This window comes from Cydia amplana, chromosome 19 (assembly GCF_948474715.1).
Source record: "Cydia amplana chromosome 19, ilCydAmpl1.1, whole genome shotgun sequence".
In the NCBI taxonomy this organism is placed as follows: domain Eukaryota; kingdom Metazoa; phylum Arthropoda; class Insecta; order Lepidoptera; family Tortricidae; genus Cydia; species Cydia amplana.
In genome coordinates this window covers 3,297,544-3,321,632 of record NC_086087.1, presented here as the reverse complement: position 1 = coordinate 3,321,632, position 24,089 = coordinate 3,297,544, and the positions used below count along the sequence as shown (strand labels likewise).

At 38.8% G+C, this 24,089-nt stretch overlaps 1 protein-coding gene and 1 long non-coding RNA gene across 2 annotated transcripts; one reads left to right on the top strand and one right to left on the bottom strand.

Moving 5' to 3' along the window:
• Positions 1-5,791: 5,791 nt before the first annotated feature.
• On the bottom strand, positions 5,792-23,878 carry LOC134656830 (uncharacterized). Its single transcript, XR_010097563.1, has 2 exons — positions 23,828-23,878; positions 5,792-5,899 (listed from the first exon to the last, which is right to left on the bottom strand). It is a non-coding gene; the product is annotated as an uncharacterized LOC134656830 (long non-coding RNA).
• On the top strand, positions 7,669-22,366 carry LOC134656818 (uncharacterized). The gene is made up of 7 exons (XM_063512342.1): positions 7,669-7,749; positions 8,776-8,874; positions 13,153-13,237; positions 13,491-13,588; positions 16,083-16,173; positions 18,485-18,562; positions 22,243-22,366. Exons 1-7 carry the CDS (start codon positions 7,675-7,677, stop codon positions 22,335-22,337), a joined length of 621 nt encoding a protein of 206 aa, XP_063368412.1. The 5' UTR covers positions 7,669-7,674; the 3' UTR covers positions 22,338-22,366.
• Positions 23,879-24,089: the final 211 nt, after the last annotated feature.

Here is a 24,089-nt window from a genome sequence, read left to right as displayed (position 1 = left end):
ACCCAAAAGTAATACTCCCACCAGTGTTCGCGACTTACGACCCATCAGTCTATTACCTTTATTGTCCAAAGTCCTGGAGAAGGCAGTATACGATCAAGTGCTTCAGTACTGCGAACTCTTTTGCCTGTTGCCAGAAATGCAATCGGGCTTTAGAAAACAGCATAGCACAAGCACGGCTCTTTCGGATGTCGTAAATAATATCCTTACATCTCAGGACGAAGGTAGTGGGACAATTTTGACGCTGCTCGATTTCTCTCGTGCCTTTGACTCTATAAATATTACACTCTTGTTGTCAAAGTTATCTTACTACGGTTTTGAGAATTCGACCATAAAATTCTTCAATAGTTATCTCACTAACCGCCAGCAACTAGTTGAGCTTAGGAAGTCAAATGGGTTGGTCATATTTTCCGACGCCCAGCCTGTTAAAAGAGGTGTGCCCCAAGGTTCGATCCTTGGCCCTTTGTTATTTATAATATACTCGGCTGATATTACACACAGCATCAAAAATAGCAAATTCCATTTATATGCTGAAAGTGCAGTTGATGGTCCCTTTTCATAAACACGACGTCAAGGGAGCTATCCACCGTATGAATGAGGATCTCTCTAGCATAGCTCAGTGGTCTGCAAAAAACTCCCTCGTCTTTAATCCTGCTAAGTCTAAATTTCTCGTGCTTGGGAGTAAAAAACAGATTTCTGGGTTTACACAGTGCGATGATAAAGTACAAATTGCTGGTTTTCCTATTGAGCGAGTATACGAAGCCCGAAATCTAGGCATTGAAATGGATTGTCACCTACGTTTCGAGGCACATGTCATTAACACGGTCCGCAACTGTTTTTATAGACTGAAATTGCTTTACGGGATACGTCATTTTATTTCGGTAGACATGAGAATAAAACTCTGCGAAGCTCTCGTACTGTCTAAGTTTAACTACTGTGACACAGTTATCGGCCCGTGTCTGTACAAAAAAAAACTCAAAAGCTGATCCAAAAAGAGTAGGTACAAAACGCTTGTGCCCGTTATTGTTTTAATATTCCCCCGCGGGCATCAGTTTCACCTTACCTATGCAATGCAAGGCTGCTTAAAATGGAACATAGGCTGCACCTCTACTTAGCTTCTCTGTTGTTCGGTGTAATTAAATACGGCAAGCCGTCTTATCTTCTGGAAAAACTTATGTGGCGACAACAAAGGCGGTCAGAACGGACTACAGCTAACTTGAAGCCGCTCATTCCCCCAAAATATAAATGTGCTGCATTTCGTAGCAGCTACCGGTTCGAGGCTACCAAGTGCTGGAACGATTTGCCGCCTCCGATTAGAAACTGCGGTTCCAAATTTAGTTTTAAAAGGAAACTGCGTCAAATACTTTTAGACACCCAAATTGAATCCGCCCCACTTAAGTAATTTTTCTTTTTCTTTCTCTTTTTAGGGTTCCGCAGCCAAATGGCAAAAAACGGAACCCTTATAGATTCGTCATGTCTGTCTGTCTGTCTGTCTGTCTGTCCGTCTGTCCGTCTGTCCGTCTGTCTGTCCGTCCGTATGTCACAGCCACTTTTCTCCGAAACTATAAGAACTATACTGTTGAAACTTGGTAAGTAGATGTATTCTGTGAACCGCATTAAGATTTTCACACAAAAATAGAAAAAAATACAATAAATTTTTGGGGTTCCCCATACTTCGAACTGAAACTCAAAAATTTTTTTTTCATCAAACCCATACGTGTGGGGTATCTATGGATAGGTCTTCAAAAATGATATTGAGGTTTCTAATATCATTTTTTTCTAAACTGAATAGTTTGCGCGAGAGACACTTCGAAAGTGGTAAAATGTGTGTCCCCCCCCCTGTAACTTCTAAAATAAGAGAATGATAAAACTAAAAAAAATATATGATGTACATTACCATGTAAATTTCCACCGAAAATTGGTTTGAACGAGATCTAGTAAGTAGTTTTTTTTTATACGTCTTAAATCGCCTAAATACGGAACCCTTCATGGGCGAGTCCGACTCGCACTTGGCCGCTTTTTTTCTTATTGTAAGTACGTGTAGCATATTTGCTCAAATATCTTTCTGTAGGTATTGTATCAACCAATATATATTTTATGCCGATTTTACAAACGCGGTAACACAACACATGAAAAAAAAACACGCTATATTTTATCCACAGAGTTAACGTCCAATAAAAATGTTATATATATGTAGGTATCACGAATATTTACTATTTATTTATTGCACTTTACTTATCTATTTATTTATTATTTTATTTTTATTATATATGTGTAGTTTATATTTAGTCACTCCCTCAGGCCTTGGCAGAATAAACAGCGTTGCAATTTTGCCTTGTTTGCAAATTGTGACAATATGCTGAGCCAAAGCCTTTTCTTTACTGCACACATTGCTGGACTCAAGTGTGATTTATTTTTCTGTCTGTGTGTATATAATTTCTCTCTGCTGTCTTTGCATTGTTATTGTTATCCTTTTCTTTTTCTTTGTTTTTCATCTTTTTGTCCTGTGTATGTGTGTTTTATCGAATAAATGACTTTCTATTCTATTCTATTCTATTCTATTAAAGTTTAGATTTTTTTGTTCAAAAATACCGTTTAAGTAATGTTGGTCGTAAATAAAACGCTATGAAAGGTAACTTTACACGAAAATACCGGTAAGTATATAACACATTCAGTGCCGAAAACCCGACTATTGGGTATTTTATGATTTTGTTCCCAGGCCGGACGACCCGATAGTCGGGATCGGGGCACTATAGCTTTGTATAAATAAATTTTTGTAGCCTGGCGCGGATGTCTTGTTTGACTGGGTGGCAATGAATGTGTTAAAGCTAGGTATGTTCGTGCCTATAGCACCATGAAAAGATAGATGTTATGGATACGGTGGTGGACGCTGTCAAAGTAACCTTCACACTATTGGGTAAGGTTTAAATTAGTAAGGATAATCAAAAATAGGTATCAATAAATGGAATGTGTGCCTACTGTACTTATCACCGTTACACCGGACAAAGGGATTAGGCCCACTGAACTCGTTAACAGAAATTCGAGCTCCGTCCGCACTCCCGAATCCACGAGGCAGACGATTTGCACGTAATTTTGTAAACAATACGCCTGTAATTCCGGGGAATATCCGTATCTCTTTGTTCCCGTTTAATTGTGTATCTTATTGTCATGTAATTAGCTATATAACTAATTACATGACAATACTATAATTTAGCCAGTAAATTAAAGTTCATAACAGTTAATTAGCTTAGCATAAGTTATATAATAACTTAGGTCACCTAAAGGAAGAGCGGAGCCATCCGAACACAGGCATTTTTACTTACCGGGTGGCTCCATCACTTTATATTATAAAGGTTTTTGAAGTGAAAACTTCTAATAGCGGCGCTAATTTGTTACTTTGGCTGTAAATTTCTCTTTGACGTCGACTGTACGGGCTGAAAGCTGAAATACGAGGATCTCACAGTTCGAGTCTGTGCGGAAAGAGAAGAGTCGTGGAATGTAAGGGAGCCCATACATTTCACGACTCTTCTCTTTCCGCACAGACTCTACATTCTAACTTTATATCACTCAAATATAATTCAATAAAGCTACATCTTGATGAAATCGCTAATAAAAGTGAACTCTAGTACTGGTGAATAAAACTCAAAATATCATGCCAAATATTGCGAAGTCTGCAAGGTAACTTTACAATTTCTATTCGAATTTTAAACAATTAACGCTACAAATTTGAATTTCGAATTTTAAACAAGCTCACTGACCAGCAATTTTGGAACTAAAGTTTTTCAATAGAAAGGAGGATGGGTCAATTATACATAGTGCTGCAGACATTTTGGACTAGTCATTGAGTTTTCACTTGTGTCGGCACTCCCGGAGTGCAACCCGTTGTTTTTTTTGGACATAATAGGATGAGTTTTGGAATGCAACATGCTGTATAGATACATGCTTAGTGTGAAAAATGGTACAGGTTGATTCACGAAAGCTGGCAAGAATGAAATAAACGAAACTTTCACTCTATGAGTGACACCTGTATCGGTGTACAGTCAGAGCCACATTTTTATTGGTTAATATGATACACATATATACTTTCATTCACTCATTTATTCTATGCCCTTGTGAATCGACCTGCAGACGGGCAGTTGAACGACTTTGATACAATCACTACATAGTATAAAACAAAGTCGCTTCCCGCTGCGCTGTCTGTCTGTCTGTATGTATGCTTAGATCTTTAAAACTACGCAACGGATTTTGATGCGGTTTTTTTTTAATAGATAGAGTGATTTAAGAGGAAGGTTAATGCATATTTTGTTAACCCGTGCGAAGCCGGGGCGGGTCGCTAGTTGTATAAATAATGAACATAGCCCAGTTTTTGTGCAGATTTACATATTTGCTCAGAAGTCGTAACTTATGCTATATTTCCTCAGAATTACCAAGTAATTTACGTAACTCGAACGTAAGTATATGCAGAAAAATTACGAATGTAAATGTGTGAAATTCGCAACCCGCTTTAAAACAGGAAGGGAGTCATCGGCATCCCTTCCATTTTCGAATAAATATGTAAATTAAATTCCACGAATTCGCACCGCACTTTAGTGCGAAAATTAGTGTCCGACCGAAACATGTTTTTTTGCCGAAACCGAAACCGAAACCGAATGTTCGGCTTTGACTCTAGTTTCGGCCGAAACCGAAACCGAAACCGAAACTTTTGAAGACTTGTTAAAATCGTTGAAAAAATGTCATAAAACCGCTTTTAAACTCATATTAAGGGGCTGTCAACACCCAATGTCTTAGAAAATGATGTTACTTAAGGGGCTCCGCCACGCCAATGACCTTCGATCTGAATCCCTTAGTTTTCTTATGTTTTTTGTAGCTTATCATATTAACAGCAACGGCTTTAAGCAATATAGTATTCCATATTTACTTCAAAGTTCATTGTCTTCGCGATATTTGGCATCAAAGTTGAACAATTTAAGGCCAAAAAACTGGTTTTCTGGCCATAACTTTTGTGTTAATTCGTGTAAAATTAAAACCGTGTAGACACGTTTTACGACACGTCAAAGACGAACCCAAATATGTAGATTTCGTATAAGTAATATCCCTCACAGCAATCTAGATAAGAAAAAAGTGTTCTTTTAGACAATGTTTAAAACAATCATAAAATAGTATCAATTTCTTTCAAAATCCGGTAGAAAATAATGGAGATAAAGATTGAAGAACCGATAGCCGCTTGTCTTATAAAAATCTACGAGTATCTGTAGTGAAAAAGTAGGAGATACGATTCAAAACTTGTCAAAAATTTTAAGAAAAACTATTTGATTTAGTAAAGCAATAAATATATTTATACCTATGTTAATATTTATTATATTTTAAAACCGTGGCCGCACTCGATACATGATTGAACGACATCGGCTCGATAGAATATAATTGCAAAGATTGGTCTTAAAATCACCATTAAACGGTTCTAATGTCTTTATTTCTTGACTTATGTGTCTGAAATTAAAATCAATTTGTCAAAACATTTACTTATACCTAAACCGCTAACGAGTAATATTACACAAATAATCCACATTTATTTGCGCGGCCTAGCGGTGAGCGCTGGTGGCCTACGTTGATATTTACCATTGAGGAAGCCGGACTAGCCCGATAAAGCCTAGTTTACCCCCTGGATTGGAAGGTCAGTCTGATGGCAGTCGCTTTCGTAAAAACTAGTGCCGACGCCAATTCTTGGGATTAGTTGTCAAGTGAACCCCATGCTCCCATGAGCCGTGGCCAAAAGGCTGGGATAACGCGAGGAAGATGATGAGTTTTCTTATTATTCCCTTGCCCAGGCCCAGTAACATGCGACAGTGCTATCTCATTTACTACGATACAATTAGACAGTGTGTGCGTTTTAGGTATTGACAGCCTCTTAAGACTGCGTCGACCGTTCAGTGGCCCCATCATTAGTGGAATTGTGTTTAATAATAAACCGATTAATTTCTGTATAGGTACATAAATCAGTATATTATGTATTAATATTGTTGTCCTACTTGTTTCACAACTTTTGGTCTTTGTCACATAGTTTAGTTTCATAGAACGAAGTACCATTGCGTATGTTTCGGCCCGGCCGAAAGGTTCGGCCGTTTTTTGGCCGAAACCGAAACTACGGCCGAAACATGATTTTTTGGCCGAAACTGGCCGAAACCGAAACCGAAACCGAACCTTCGGTCGGACACTAGCGAAAATGGAATCTACTCGGAGTATTATTATAATAGGGACTGAAATAGATTTTAATGATACTCCGATATTAATGAGCGTGCGTAAAATATTCAATATAGCTGGTCAACCAAATCTTGTCAGTAAAAAAAGGCGCGAAATTCAAATTTTCTATGGGACGGTATCCCTTCGCGCCTACATTTTTCAAATTTGCCGCCTTTTTAGGGTTCCGTACCCAAAGGGTAAAAACGGGACCCTATTACTAAGACTCCGCTGTCCGTCCGTCCGTCCGTCCGTCCGTCCGTCTGTCACCAGGCTGTATCTCACGAACCGTGATAGCTAGACAGTTGAAATTTTCACAGATGATGTATTTCTGTTGCCGCTATAACAACAAATACTAAAAACAGAATAAAATAAAGATTTAAGTGGGGCTCCCATACAACAAACGTGATTTTTGACCGAAGTTAAGCAACGTCGGGCGGGGTCAGTACTTGGATGGATGACCGTTTTTTTGCTTGTTTTTTTTTTACTTGTTTTGCTCTATTTTTTGTTGATGGTGCGGAACCCTCCGTGCGCGAGTCCGACTCGCACTTGGCCGGTTTTTCTACTGTCAAGATCTGGTTGACCAAGTATATCAGTTATTGAATGTTACTCGCGAAATTTGCAGATAATAAATACGGAACGAATAAACATTGTTCAGGTACCTATTTCGTGATCATTTACATTATGCTTTTAGAAACATTTTAACCGCTATGACAAAAGGAGGATTCTTATTGTATTTTTACATAAGAGGCTTAGAAAAGAATCAATTGTATTGGGTTTGTTTGTAAACATGTACCTATGTAAGTAAAGTATAAGCTGAGTGTAAGAACAGTGAATGAAGACGAACTCCTGAATTCCTTAGGGCCACCCCACATTTGGCGTCTTTCCGGCGTCGGCGTCTGGTCAGCGCTATGGAAAATGACGTCGCTGCGCAGTTGCGTCGACGTTGCGTCGAGCAGCGGCCATAGCGCTGGCCAGACGCGGACGCCGAAAGACGCCAAATCGACTCTTCTCTTTCCGAACAGACTCTATCGTGTATTTGCGTTTCAACTATCGCATGGCCATTTCGCTGGTCTAGCGCTGACCCATCGTATAGAGGAGCCACATGGGTGTGCAACTAATATATAGTTGGTCAAAGCAATTTGTCAGTCAGTAAGAACCAGGAAAACTATAAGTACTCATCCTTTTCTTTTGGGTGCTAGTACTAGTGTAAGACAAAGACAATATGATTCTCTCTGTCTATGTTTGAAATGAAACAGTCCTTTGACATTTTCTAACCAAACTCCATGTTAAATTTAATACTTAGGCCGAACCAGGAAGAGATAACGACCATTGAACGTCAGAAAAACGTCCCTGTCAAAACAGCCCGTGATTTATTTAGTCACAGAATTTTAGGATACATTAGCAGTTTAGTGATTAATAGTGGAAGATTAACAGGTCATCATGCGCAAGAGTGCCACGGAGGTTTTATCTAAAAGCAGCGACAAGAATAGAAGCAGAAGTCAGAGCACTGTCCAGGTACTAAGTTGAAAGAAAAGAAATAATGGTTAGGGTACAAAATGTACCTTTAAGAATAACCCACGATAGACCGGGCCGTGTACGGGCCGGAGCTTCCGATTCTTTTTTTTGTGATAATGGCTTTTGCTGCTAGGGCCTTCCGCCTTACTTTACTATGACAGATGACAGGTGATCGCTATGACGGAATTAGCCACATTTACCTTATGTGTACAAATTCAAGACATAAAAGTGATGAAAGAGATTGTAGCCAGTCTTCCCTTATAGACATTGACCTAATACCAGTGGGGAGACCTGACTTCGGGCAAACTCGGCGTCGTTCGGCTCAGCATTGCTCCGAGCAATTATTAGGGTTGACACAACTTGACGTACCATTTGCGTGCACGACCACAGAAGATAATGACTTGAATTTTGACAACCCTAAATAGCCGGAAGGGATAGTGCCATAAAGTTAGAAAGGGATATCATGATTCGACCCTGAATCGCTGTCAAACTTCGGTTTTGTAGGAAGTATCCTTTCTGTACGGTAGCAGGCGTGTCTCACTCCGCGATTTCGTCGCTTTGCTACAGGTAGCTAAAATTACATCCGTTCGGCCCCAATTTTGAGGAAAGCCATAAGCCGTAAACACAATTTGTTCTTAAAATGTTCATCTGTTCTACTAAATCTTTGGTACGCCGCCATTTCATGATCTGACTAGCGACTACCAGCCATATCGTTCAAACATCAACGTTTGACGATTTGCCTGGCGACGTTTAGGCATATAAAATAAGTAGGGTGTGATATTCCTGGGCATATCATGAAACGCCGGCATTTCATGATCTGCCTAGCGCGACCATCAGCCATATTGTGCAAACCTCAAGGGGTGATATTCCTAGTGGCGCTGTCGCCACATACACGGCCATATCTGTGCTGATCGTAACAGACGCGTTTTGTTAGAGAGTGAGTCTTCTGTACTTAGTACTATTATTTATTCTGTGACGGTAGTACTATTACTTATTCTGTGCTTATACTTAAATGTATTTGTGCAGCCACTGCACTTCCTCGTGCACAAGCCCGGCTGCCACTTCGAGAGCTGCTGCGGCGTCTGCAACCTGTTCCCGGGCGTGCTCCTCATCGCCTTCGCCCAGGTAACACTCCCTTTAGGGTCAATTTTTATTTTGTTGTCGTTCGTTCATTTCGTCAGATTTTTATTTTGTATTTAACCTAATAATCTATCACTACTTTATAAAACAAAGTCGCTTCCCGCTGTCTGTCTGTCCCTATGTATGCTTAGATCTTTAAAACTACGCAACGGATTTCGATGCGGTTTATTGTAATAGATATAGTGATATTAGTGATTCAAGAGGAAGGTTTATGTATAATTTGTTAACCCGTGCGAAGCCGGGGCGGATCGCTAGTACAACATAAGCGCAATTTCACTGTAACATGTCCTACAAAATCTTCCACTGAGTAGGAATACGTATGGAATTTTCCGTAATTCAATGGAATATTTCATAAATTTTTTCGTCTCCGATTTGGATTTTGAGTTTATTCCGACCAGAAAAGAGCTTTTCAAACCTACCAATTTTTATACTAGGAACATATTTTACAAACAACCTCTGTATGTCTTTCTTCTTGTTATATTTATTTTTTCGTAATTTCAGATAAATTTTGACTGAGTTGAAGAGCCCTCATTTTAGGCGGGCTAAATACACGCTTGTCCCAAAAATATATAGGTAGGTATGTAGTTACGCAAATGCCACACTTTTTCGTAACTCAGTGTAAGATTTTAGGACATACGATTAAATTGCGTTTAGATATAAGTATTGTACAGAAAAGGGAACTGTAAGCTATCTACAAAATTTTATCATAATATGACGAATGAAATGAAATGAAGTGATAAACAATTCTTGCTCTTGTATAGACCTGGTATTTACCAACATGAGAAAAAATTGTGTTGAAGTCACAGACTATGGCATTTCTGACCATAAGGGTATTTTGTATAAAATTCAGAGCTTAAGCGCAGAATTAAAACAACATTCATATTACACATCAAAACGAATATTCAGCGAAAACAATATGATATCTTTCAAAAATGCTTTGCGCGAAAAAAATTGGTCTAAAATACTTTTGGATACTAATGATATAAATGCCAATTTCAATTCATTTTCTATTACATTAAAAACTCTATTAGACGAACACATACCCCGTAGAAAACTAAAGCTAAGGCTATCAAACCGCATGAAACCCTGGCTTACAAAGGGACTACGTACTTCCTGCAGACACAAAAGGCAACTTAAAATCATAGTAAATAAAAGTAAAGTTGATGCAATTCGAAATCACTACAATACCTATGGGAAAATCCTTAGACGCTGTATTAAAGCCTCAAAGAAAATTAATTACGCTAACAGAATGAAAAAGTCAAAAAATAAAATGAAGAGTATGTGGACAGTTATAAACAGCATAACAAGGAAACAAAGGGACTACACGCACAAAAATATGTTTCTTAAAACAGCTGATGAAATCGTAACATCGCCCGACCAGGTATCAAACCTGTTTAATGAACACTTTGCGTCGGTAGGAGAGTCGAACTTAGGCACCGGGGCTATACCAGCGCGCGCGCGTTGTGTGCTTACTCCCGTCGCGAACTCAATATACATACGTCCAGTTACGGAACCCGAAGTAAAGACATTAATAAAAAACTTAAAAAATAAACAGAGTTTCGGTGTTGACGAAATACCGCCAGTTATCGTAAAGTTATGTGTAGAAGAGCTAACACCCCCTATAACTCGATTGGTAAATCAATCTTTTATTGAAGGCACCTTCCCTGAGTTACTTAAAATATCAAAAATCAAACCCATCCTGAAGCCAGGCGGTGATCCAAAAAATCCAAGTCAATACCGGCCGATTGCGCTTATACCGTCGGTGTCGAAATTATTCGAAAAATGTATGACAAATCGTGTGTATGAGTTTTTCGAAAAATATCATATTTTAGACACTAACCAATACGGTTTTCGGAAACACCGCTCAACGTCACTAGCGGTTTACCAATATATATTTAACACCTTATGTCACATAAATAATAGATCATATAGCGTGGGGCTCTTATTAGACATGTCAAAAGCATATGAAAACGTTTCCCATGAAATTCTACTTTACAAATTACACGGGATGGGAATACGTGGTTTGGCTTATAACTGGTTTCAATCATACCTCAAAAATCGCAGGCAATGTGTAGAAATAGATTACTTTAACATTAAATCAAATGAAGTAAGACCCGTTATATCTGACATGCGTTACACGACATGTTCTATTCCACAGGGCAGTGTATGCGGATGCCTCCTGTTCATAGCCTACATTAACGACTTACCGAAAGTCCTAGACACCAACACGACTTGCGTAATGTTTGCCGACGACGTGTCACTGCTTTTTAATTGCAACAATAGCATTGAATGCAACGACCGCCTTAAGAATATTTTCAATAATGTAAAAGATTGGCTTAGCGACCATAACTTGGAAATAAATTTAAATAAAACAAAAATTATACAGTTTAAACCAGCTCAAAAAAACCCTTTGGAACTATACCTAGATGTAAACGCATGTAACGTACAGGAAGTTGAGGAATTTAGACTTTTAGGTATAACAATAGATTCTGGAATAAATTGGAAAGCACATATTCAACAAGTTAAAACTAAAATGTCAAGATTTATCTATGCGCTTTATATTCTAAAATCAAATACAAATTTTGAATGTGCATTATCTGCGTACTACGCAAACGCATACGCATGGCTCTGCTATGGTATTGTGCTATGGGGGGGCAGCACCGAAGCAAAGCAACTGTTTGTAATGCAAAAAAAGTGTGTACGCATCCTTGCAAATGTGCGTCTTCCAACTAGTTGTAACCCATATTTTATTGAGTATGGTTTATTGACATTACCCTGTATTTATATACTGCACACTGCTCTCTTTGTTCGTGAAAACCCCCACTTATTTGAAGTAAAGCAAGATAAGCAGAGAACTAGAGAGCAGTACAGAAATAAACTATTGGTCCCAAGATGCAATTTAGAAATGTATAGAAATAGCCCACACTACAATTGTATAGTAATTACTAATAAGATTCCCAATTCCATTAAACAAGAACCTCGACATGCAGTATTTAAAAACAAGCTGAAAAAATTATTGATTGAAAAATGTTATTACTCCGTAAAGGATTTTATTGACGATGATAATTTATTATAAACCTAATTTAATTATACAATTGTATTTGGACTTTGAAAAGTATTGGATCTAATTTATTTTGATTGCATGAAATTATATTTGTTTTAACTTAATTTAATTGATTTTTTCTACTCCAGCACTTAAATGTGTCAATTAAATGACTGACAGTGATATCTAAAGCAATGTCATTTGAATGATTTGTCTATAGGCTCATAAGATGACTGCTAGCAGTCATCTTATGAGTATAATACAACTGCTTTATTTTTTTTAAAGATACAAGTTCCGATCATCTTGATTGAAAGAGGTATGTTTTCATTTACAATAATAACTCTTTTTTTTTTTAAATAATAACTCAATTTTTTTTAAATAATAACTCTTTTTTTTAATAATAACTCTTTTTTTTAATTTTTTTTTTTTTTTTTTTTGCTGCAGCTGTCATAGAAAAAGTAATGTATGCAACAGCTCATAATTGGTTCTTAAAATTCTCGGGTCTTTTTTTACAAAACTCGACTACGTCTCGTTTTGTAACTTCGACCCTTGAATTTTAAGAACCCTTATTATATCACTGTTGCATAAACTACTATTACCTAATATTTAAAAATTTTATTATTTTTAATTTGCATTATTTCTAATTTAATTCCAATTACTGTTTTTTTAATTTAAATCATTTTGTTCTAATTGGTTCGATTTTGTCTTCAACTAATTTAATTAGTTTTATATTAGTTTTAAGTATGTTGTGTGCCCTAGCAGGGTGTCATGGACCGACATTATTTTTATTATTTAACACCTTTCTAATTTTATGTACATGATTTTACAACAAATAAATGAAATGAAATGAAATGAAATTCGACAACTAAATTAAAATTTAAAATGGGCCGATTTACCCGTGCGTGACAAGAAAGTGAGACCCCTTTCTTGTCACGTTTAAAAAGTGGTGTACCTATCTGTGTTAGTAATTTAATTTAAGGTCAATGTGGTCAATTCCGTCATAAGGATTATTCCGTCTACTAGCGTTTTCCTGGAACAACGAACAAAATAGATAATTTCAACGAGTAATGACAAAGCAGCGATTGCTTTTAGTTTCAGCGATCAATTAAAAGCAGATGGTTATTTTCCTACGATTGAAAATCAAAGAAATATACGCTAGTAGACGGAGTAGGCCCTATGACGGAATTAGCCACATTGACCAGTAAATTATTTGTGGGCAGGTGCTGGTGGGAGCTGTCTTGCTGACGCTACTGACGTCTCACGGTCGGCAGTACGATGAGATTCACCATACACAATCTACGCAGCGTTAGTTTGTATTCTCCATAATTTTACAAGTGTGACACGTCGATCGTGGTTCGCGGTAGCCCTCTGGTTTCAGCCGGGCTAGCACATGATTGGCGCGACAGGATCTCGCCGCGAGATAGACTACCTGTCCCTCTTTATTTAATACAGTTAGAAAAAAATGGGTAAGTATAGTCTAATTCGCGGCGAGATACTGTCGCTCCAATCATGTGCTAGGCCTACAGGGTTAGGACAAAATATATTTGAATGTTAACAGTAATCAGTTTGGCCACCGGCGCGGTGTTGAGTGGAGTCACTGGTGCTGGTCTCCTGCTGATCGTGGTAGCGCTCACCGAAAACTGCAAGGCCATGCTGGTAAGTTTTGTGACCTTATTTATAAAAGGTTTCTTAAGCTTTTATCGCTGACTGTACTTTTCTTTCAACAGGCAATATGGTATTTGAAATTATTTTTATGAATGGTATCAGCTAGTCGACCAGGTATGTTTTGAGGATCAAATGTCATCTCAATTCAATTCAAAATTATAAAACGCGAAATCTTGCAAAATCGTATTGAAATATACTATTGTCACAATAAACAAACCGTAAAATATTTAACCGTAAACAATTTGGAAATATTTCCGGCACATTAAATTTAAAATTCATTCCCCGTTGGTTCGAAGTCAGAGTCAATCACCGCAGTCCGTGACTAGCTTGCCGAGTGCTTGTTTACTTTACAACAGATTCTTCTATTTTAGCCATCCTGTATTTACCGTTAAAACGCTGCTTTACGACTTGGTTCTCTTCTAAGAAATTTCTCTTACCAAAGATTTAGTAGAAGAGATGAAAATTTTAAGAACAAATAATTGTGTTTCTTGCTTGAGACTTACTACTTACCTGTCTTACCTACTTACTTGGCTGGCGCGATCACCCAAAATGGGTCTTGGCCTCCGACACAAGAGCACGCCACTTTGCTCGGTCCAGAGCGACATCCCGCCAGCTTTCGCCGACGCCGAGCTCACGGAGATCTGCCTCCACTCTGTCCGCCCAACGATATTTAGGACGACCAACAGGACGGCGTCCAGATGGTCGACCCAACTAGGCCCTTTTGGCTGCCCGATCTTCACCCATCCTTTCGAGGTGGCCAAGCCAGCGGAGACGATGCGCTTTGGTCTCACCTATTATATTCCTAGCTTGAGGGTAGAAATAGATTGCACTGCACTGTGACTTGTTTTATAATGCCGGGTGTGTCTCCCTCCTTGAAAAAGATCGCTTGAAATTGATATTTAGAGTCCAACTCCACAGTGACTCCGTTCATCTTATTCAGTTACTACTTTCATATATGTATTTATTGTACTATTTCCCACTGTAACACCTTATGTCCCGTTTTAAACGCCCCAATGTTATCACGTCCTGTTTACGAACCCACGGTAAACCCGACGTGTCCGACGGCTCGAAACTCCGAGATAACGGAGCCACAGAATAAATATTACAATCGTACAGAAGGTTCATTTGTTAATCTTTTCGCCGCCACGTTAATGAAGTAATAAAGTGTCATCAACGTCATGTCAAAAATTGCACGTAGGCTGCGGTCGTACTGCAGACGCCGCACGCAGCCGACAACGTCACGTCGCACGCAGCGTCTGAATGGTGTGTTCGAGAATGCTCGGGAGTGGTCGTTTTCGCTCGCTGCGTGCGGCGTCCCCCCGCCAACACCATTCAGACGCTGCGTGCGACGTGACGTTGTCGGCTGCGTGCGGCGTCTGCAGTACGACCGCAGCCTAAGAAAAACACAGTGTACGTAATGCTCACCCTTAGTGTAAGGCCTGAGTGGACGCTCGAGTTGGGCGTGCAGCGGGGTGCATGTTATAAACAAATGCAAACGTATAGGAGCGGCCTTAGTGCACGCTGCTCTAATTACTCCTGATCCCTACGCCACGCTGCACGCCCCGCCGAACGCTCCGCTTCGAGCGTCTACTCAGGCCTTACACTTCTTAGAGTTGGTTAAAAACGCCTAGTCCTTCTAGGATTGTATATGTTTGGGAAATTGGGACTGGTATCGCCGTGACGGGGTAGCCTAGAGGTCCAGGGCGTTAGCCGCGTAAGCTGAAGGCGCCAGTTCGAATCCTGCCTCCGCCACTGGAGGGCTTGGTCACTTTTCTATATATAGTAAGGTCAGATGGGTTAAGACAAACACTGGAGCAAGAGTAACACTTGAAGGGATCCTCATACTGTTACACTTGTAGTGAGTGTAAAGCCACCTTAATAGACAGTGTGACGCTGCCTTAACAAAGTAGTCTATGACAGCTATAACATCCAGCCCCGCCCCAGCACTTTCGCTAATAACGGCAACTTCACTGCATCTCGTCACTTTACTAAAATATGTAGGTAACCATTTTATAAGTAGGTAATAAATTGTTTTATAAAATATACCACAATTGTCGACTCGCAACAAGTGTTGTATTTGTCGGCGGCAGATCGTAAAATCGGGCATATCGAGATATTCCTAGGCATATCATGAAACGCCGCCATTTCATGATCTGACTAGCGACTACCAGCCATATCGTTCAAACATCAACGTTTGACGATTTGCCTGGCGACGTTTAAGCATATTGAATAAGTAGGGTGCTCGTAGGGTGTGATATTCCTAGGCATATCATGAATCGCCGGCATTTCATGATCTGCCTAGCGCGACCACCAGCCATATCGTGCAAACCTCAAGGGGCGATATTCCTAGGCAGATCATGAAACGCCGGCATATTATATTCAAAACTACTTACCCCGAGTAAAATGAACAATGTTTCTCTTACCTTAGATATATGAGATCTATTTCATTTCAAAAATATTGACTAAACAACTTCATTATCGTCAGGTGTACCTGCTGGTGGCGTTGATAGTCATGATGGGCATCGCCACGCTGGGGCTCTTCAAGATCAACAGATCATGCGGCCACTTTAAAGATGGTAAGCAAACACACATACCAACCTAGTGGTCAAAATACACTAACAAACAATTTTTAAGGATATTTTATTTTGTTGCTTTCCATTATAGAAGGGTCCTTATGCTTCAAGTACGTTTCCATCTGAAATTCCCACAGAAATTCTGATATAAACGTCCTTATTGCAGAAGCATAAGGACCCTTCTTTGTGGAAGGCCACATTTTTCTGGATCACACATCTTTTAATGCTTCAAAATGAAGAACATAAAAAAGTATTTAGGTAAAATCTTGCTACTAAATTTTAATAATGATGAATCACTGAGTCAGGATATGTGTAAATTGTCATTATATTAATTCGTAGCATATCGTAGCACAAAACGGTTAGTTTTCACCCATGACTTCATCACTTCCGATATTGCTAAAGCACTCTCAGAATTACAAAACGATTAGTTTTCACACATGACGTCATCGCTTCCGATATTGCTAAAGCGCTCTCAGAATTACAAAATGGTTAGTTTTCACCCATGACGTCATCACCTCCGATATTGCTAAAGCACCTCTCGGAATAACAAAACCAGCAGTTGCGGGTATCACAAATGCATACTTGTGATTACAATTTCATAGTTTCTGATATTACTCTTGCATACTTCAAATTACAAATATAGAAGTTGTATATCCAACTAATAGAAATTGCAAAAGTCAATTTGTTCCTATTAGTTGACTCTCCTTGTCCCCGGATTAAGTTTTATTTTTGTAATTATAAGTGTATTTTTGTTAGTTTTTCTCTCAGTGTAGTACTACGCCGTAGCTCGTAGTAGCGTATCATCAACGCATGGAAATTATTCAACCACGCATACACCGTTAGAAAGATAGATAAAAACTTGATTGCAAAACATGCCATGAAAAAAAGGAATGAGAAACTTAAAATAAAATAAAAAATTACCCCCCATGGAAAATGGACCAGCCAAGATGTATGAAATAGCCAAATTTTTTTTTTCGCGATTTCGGGGTTAAGCATACAAACATAATAAAAGTTGCTAAGCATAATCCCCAAATCCCAGTTATTTTTAGCGCCCCTGTATAGAGCGCGTGTCAATGCCATCTGTGATCTTCCACCAGTGACAAAACAAAACAAGCGTCAGCATATCTAGGCGGGTGAATCAACTTTTTCTTGTCACTCGTTGCCATGGTTACGTTCTCCTGGGTCACTCTTTAAAACCTGATTTTTAGGCATTTAAATTCACCAAACACGCTTTTTTGTGATACTTTAAACTCTTTTCATAGAGGGTCGTCTACCAAGGGTGTCAGAAGAAGGTGGTGTACAATGTCTTCTAACAAACTATGCTACTATTGTCTCTTAGCTGACCGGACAGAATAACAACAAGAAATAGTTGATCCACCCAGGCCATCAATCAAAGCTCGTTGAACCACTTGAACCTAACCATCAAAAGGCTTAGTACAAAAGACACCAGCTGTGTGTTTAGGCTTATTACTTCGTCTAATCAATAGTCCGCCCGCATCCTACATATTTGCCGACGACGCGAAAGGAAACGTAAACACACGACCCTAACACAAAGCAATAAAGACGGTTTTCGTATGACAGTCACGCTGTACAGCATAGTACCTGAATCTTGCAGTATGAGAAAAAATAAGGGTATTTGAACGTGATTGGTTTTCTGATAGATCAATGGGTTGGGATGAAATAAATGAAATCAGTCAGTGCGCGTTGGAAGATGTATTTATGGCAAGCGCAGAATACTATCTTTATTTTTTGTGCAGTCAGCAGCCGAAGCTAAGGTATTTTAACCGGCAAATGCATTATGATGTAGATCTACATCGTATATTTTGATGGCCCGTGGCTCAATATGCAATTATGCATATATTAATTTTTAATTACTATAATGTTTTTCTTTTTTTTTCCACAATATACAACATTACCCATCTATTTAAATTTATTAGAAAATTATACAAAAAATCATGCATTTAAGGCTATACGTGCTTTGGATATTTATCCTTTACCAGACTGACAATTCAAAAATGACAATCGAATGTCAGTCTTAATGATCGAAAACAGAACACATGTTTGATGTGCCGTATATGGGAAATATATATCCCTGATTAAAGGGTCAACCCTTTGACCGCCACGCCGCTTTGTACGGCGCGTCATCGTAAACTTTACCTTGTCGGAACGTACGAAGGTTGATATTAGGTTGTAGCCGCACGCGTCAGTTGACGTCTTTGGCTTAAACTCTCCAGCCCACTGCCCGCTCTGGTGTTCACTCCACGGCCTTACAAGAAAAAGTTTTTTAGCCTTATTAATGTTACCTTTTTTTCAGCACCTAAAATAAAAGACGAGCAACATCGGCTAGCTAACCTGGCGTGCGTCAGCGGTCTGCTCACGTTTTTCGGTGCCGGTAAGTGTTTATAACAGCAGTACCTAGCAGAACTAGCTAAGTAATCAGGCAAGATGTTCATAATGATCTGTACAAAACCTTGTTAACCTTTTCCACGCCGTGTCAAACACAAAAGCTGTCACTCAGAATCATTGAAGTGTCAAAACTGAAGTTGAACTTTATGTATATGGACGTAGGTCGATGTTGCTCTGTGGTCTGTTACCGATTTATCGGTCTTTGGCGTTGAACCTACGCTGCGGATATATCGGTCATTGGCGTCCAAAAGGTTAATACGTATACTAAAAGTGTGACGCAATCAACTTGTCCAAAAGACTATAACCACGTAGGTAATACCTATATGGGTATTATGGTACAAGTACAGTCGCCATCAGATATATCGGAGCGGCCAAGGTGCTCACAAATATCTGAACACGCCTATTGTCAAGGTGTTAGAGTGCTTGTTCAGATATTGTGAACACCTTGGTCGCTCCGATATATCTGATGGCGACGATACAAAAATGTTTGATGAATTTTGAAATTTTACTGTATTTTATTATTTGGATCAAAATTATTTTCTTTTTGTTTCATTCGTCTGTCTCCAATGTTTTTTACGATTTGCATGAATACCTACTTTATGTATGAAACCAATTAGCATGTTAACAAATAAGTATGCAGTTTTAGTTAAGTACTTAGCAAATATAATATTGTATACCCGATATTAGTTGCCGTTGTGACTGTATGTGCATAACATTGTATTCCACCTTATTGTACACGGTAAACAATAAATGATTTCTATTCTATTCTATTATATTCCAAATTTCAAGACCTCATTTGTCGCCAATACTAAAATGCCAAATACAAAATACTTAATTTAACAACTAATCACTCTAGTCAGTAATATTCTCGCTCGTTATTATCAAATGAATCATTATACAGTTAATCATGTTAAGCCAGACACGGACTCTGTCGGATCTCCAGCTGATTGCACTGCACTCACACTGATATGCACCACTATTCGGGGATTTTGATTAAATGCACTCATAACGTACGTAATTAGTACGTAGTACGAAATTAAATTTAGTTGGTAATACATTTAAATTTGCATGCAGTGTTTACCTACATTTTATTGTACACTAAGCTCTTAGTTATTAAGGATTTAATAAATTTATGTATGCGTCAGTGTAACAGTTACTGGTAAACCAATAAAAAAAAAATAACGTTCTAAGACTATTCTGCAGTTTTGGATTTGGAACCTTCTTTAATTCCATTGTACAGTCGCCAACAAAATATCTGAACACGCACTCTAACGCCTTGACAATAGAGACAAGTTCAGATATTTTTCAATGCCTCGGCCGCTCCGATATATCTGATGGCGACTGTACATAGTTCAAAATTCGATTTGATTTTGTCCTTTGAAATATAACTCGGGACAGGAGGTTAAACATTTATTTTGCACCGCGATATTAAATAATTATAAATAATTTGAGCCTATATACGTCCCACTGCTGGGCACAGGCCTCCTCTCATGCGCGAGAGGGCTTGGGCTATATAGTCCCCACGCTAGCCCAATGCGGATTGGGGACTTCACATACACCTTTGAATTTCTTCGCAGAAGTGAAGGAAAACATCGTGAGGAAACCGCTATATTACATAGCAAAAATGGTTTATTTTTTATTAATGGGGTATTTAAAGTATTTTTAAGATAAATTCGTATTTCGAATATAATGAATAATATAAATGGCAATCGCATTTTTCTCGGCTTTTCGCCACGGTAGGTAAATAGGAGCCTGGGGTCCACTTGTAACACAAACACACACAACTAATCCCAAGAATTGGCTTAGGCACTAGTATTTACGACAGCGACTGCCATCTGACCTTGGATAGTGAAAACTAGACCTTATTGGGCCCTTTCCGTGCGATGTTTTCTTTCACTGAAAAGTGTCTGGCCAATATCATTATAATATCGTACATAAGCTCCGAAAAACCGAAAGATTGTTAGGCGTGTAGTCTAAGACAAAATGGTGCTTCGAATTTGACAGATAAAGATGATAATGCAGTGTAATGGTGATGATGATGGAAGGTGTATTTTTAGACCAGTAGTCCAACTTTGAACGTTTTATAATTCTCGTTCGAAATTACTAAATTACATATTCTTAAATTTCGTGCCTAAACACGGTACTCGACTGAAAAGCTCTATTTATATCACGATTGTATAAAATACTATTTTATGAACCTAGCAGTTTATCCAGAATAAGGCCGTATAGCGATAGCACAGAGCACATTATACTAATTGCGTCGGAATGAAACCTGATTGGTGCAGATGACTGATGACGCGATGATTTATGGCGGTCATAGTGTTTTGCTATAATCGTGACTAATGTAACATTTACTATAGTAATATAACATTGGATTGAGGGATATACCGGGTTTGGCGTGTAATATGAGCAAAAATAAATAAACTGTAGGCTGTACCACAGAATAAATAATAGTACTAAGTACAGAAGACTCACTCTCTAACAAAACGCGTCTGTAACGATCAGCACAGATATGGCCGCTAGGTGGCGACAGCGCCACGCGCGGCTTATGGCTTTCTCCAAAATTGGGGCCGAACAGATGTACTTTTAGTTACCTGTAGCAAAGCGACGAAATCGCGGAGTGAGACACGCCTGGCTGTACTCCTCATACTGACCAACATTTGATCAAAAACTTTTAAAAATAACTTGTGTTTTGATTTTTATACACTTTAAGTTTTTTCTAAGACGCAATGTATTGCGAATTTTGTTATGTTTAATTTAAGGCGTGACAAGCAACGTCAATCACAATACCCCATTCCGATCCCCCTCCCCCCTTAATTATTTTGTATGAACAATACGTCTTAAGTCTTCAATATTTTTAAAAGTCGCTTAACAACTGTTGGTCAGTTTGAGGAGTATAGCCAACAGTTTAATTTTTTGCTGGTATTACAGGCCCACCCGGTATAGGTATGTATTGGACCCGAAAACTGTAACTTAATCCTCCTCGCCGCTAAATTGTCCTAATGATTTTGGTGAGGAAATAAGTTCTTTTTCCGGCCCTTCGGCCTTTCAACTTTCGGTCCGGTGCGCTAAACAAAGTTGCCGCTTCCCGGCTCCGTTGAGCAGAAAAATAGTTATACACACCTCGGTAAATAGGAAAGCCTCAGATCACATGATTGTCTAAATCGTCTTATTTCTTACTTTACTGCTAGGTATGTAATATACTATGTATTACAGTACATATGGTGCTACTTTACCGCCCTAGGACGTGATTAAGGACTATACGTGTCTATGTCAAAAATATAACGGGCCATATGTAATGTAAAACGTACCTACAATACACGTGCGAAAAGGTAATTCGCTAATCGTGTCTATTTAAAACACTCCCTTCGTTCGTGCTTCTTTCGTGTTCGTGTCGTTCGTGTTCATTTATCGCCACTCGTTGCGAATTTACTACTTTTTGCACTTGTATCGTAATGTACTAATTTTCATACATGGGGACAAAGTTGTTGTTTAATCCCTCGTAATCGATACCCCGAGCACGCGAAAAATTTCAAATTTTTTCGTATACCTAGTGGAATATTGAGCCTGGAGGAATGAGGAAACAACTTAAAATTTGCAATTAGGTAATAAAAAGAGCCTTTACGATCTGGTGTAGTCAAAATGTAATTTTGTACTTTGTTTCAGTGATATACTTCTTCTCTTTTGTGGTGGTGTTCAGCTTCTACCACTTCAGATACGTCCGCCGCGCCATCATGCTACACGAGGCCGAGTGCGAGTAGTGCGAGTGACGCGAGGCCCACGGCCGAGTTCGACTGACGAGGCCTTAAGAAAAATTTGTTACTTAATGAATTGTGACCAAGTATGTGAATTATATTTCTGTTTCGTATTTTTATGTTTTACTTATTATTATTATCGATATTCCTAAGTATTTATCAATTAACATGACCAACGGTTCCAGTTTTTGGCTACGGAACCCTAAAAACTTCCGCCCTCGAAGTCAGTCAAGTAATCACCACACCTAGGTATCAAGAAATATCACGAATTTACTCACTACTTTAGGTCTGAATACAAATGAGAATGAATCAGAAAAGAGGAAAACTTTTTTTTGCCTTATTTTTTTTAAATTACTTAACCCTTTGCCAGGCCGCACCAATCTACAAGGTTTTTCAAAAAATCCAAATATATTCTTATTAATCCAGCTTTTATGATTACTCGTAATTTGAAAACAAGTCACATTTCCCAAAAGTGCAATGTAATTTGAATCTTAAATCGGAATGCTAAAGTTGAAATTCTATCGGCGCGTATGTGGTCGATAAATCGTACTATGCCTGGAAAAGGGTTAATTTTGGCGAGTTGCTTTCTGCATATTATGATGTAAATTTTATGCTATTTTTACGCTTTTCGGTGAAGGGAAACAATGTGAGGAAACCGGACTAATCCCAATAAGGTCTAGCTTACCCTCTGGGTTGGAAGGTCAGACGGCAGTCGCTTTCGTAAAACCAAGTGCCTGCCTAGCCAATTCTTGGGATTAGTTGCCAAGCGGACCCCAGGCTCTCATGCATGAGCCGTGGCAAGATGCTGGGACAACGCAAGAAAGAAGCTGGTTTGTTCGACAAATGACGCTGGCTGGATAGTCAACAAAGATTTCAATAGTTAAAAGTTTCCTGGCAAGGATTGTCACAGTGCAACCCCAGCAGGCGTTAATGGGCGTAATATGTCACGCCGCAGCTGGTAAAAACGGCCCTCGAATATAAGGCGATTGAATGGGGCCACAGCAAACTTGTATCTACAGCAGTACAGCTACCACCAGTTTCGCACCATTGACGTATATTAAGGACAGGCCTTACGGGCAATAAGAATGGGGCTAGTACATTGGTGTGCCGCACACAAATTCGAGCCATTCGTACAGTCTTAACTTAACGCCACATTTAGGCCACAAGATGGCGGCAGACCCTCCAACGTGCACGGCCCCTATAGGAAACATTTAATTTATTATCCAACTAACATATTAGATCTAGAAATATAATACATACAAAATAGCTTGTTTGCTACCGTCGTGGTTATAAAGTGATCAGTATTTAAATATTGCCTACCTACTGTAGCGCTGTTTCTTTTGCACCATTCCACGGTCATATATCACAATAAGAGACCGATAGAGATTAGTGGCGGGGGTCGACGAACTCTATCCTATAAGTACAAGCCTTTGTGGCCGTATCGACTTTCCTGAGCTGGCTTTGTTTGGAAAACTGTTTCTAAGGAATTTCACCACATGTTAAGACGAAAGAGGAGGACCCGCGCGAAATCGCCTTTTCATACAAATTTCATTTTCCTATCTGGATATTAACATTATTGAATTTATTTTGACACAATTTGTTGTATATCTACCACAGCTATGCCCCTACATTTGTTTTTTTTTTCGAATATTTAATTATTACAAGAGTTAGGAGCATTTTAAAATTTGTATGAAATCTGTTTTTTGCTCCTAATTTCTACAATAATAAAAAAATTTAAAAAAAATCAAACGTAGGGGC

Coding starts and splice junctions, on each gene's coding strand:
- LOC134656818 (XM_063512342.1), top strand. CDS start 7,675: ATGCGCAAGAGTGCCACGGAGGTTTTATCTAAAAGCAGCGACAAGAAT. Junction 7,750..8,775: donor GAAGTCAGAGCACTGTCCAG/GTACTAAGTTGA, acceptor GTATTTGTGCAG/CCACTGCACTTCCTCGTGCA. Junction 18,563..22,242: donor GCTCACGTTTTTCGGTGCCG/GTAAGTGTTTAT, acceptor ACTTTGTTTCAG/TGATATACTTCTTCTCTTTT.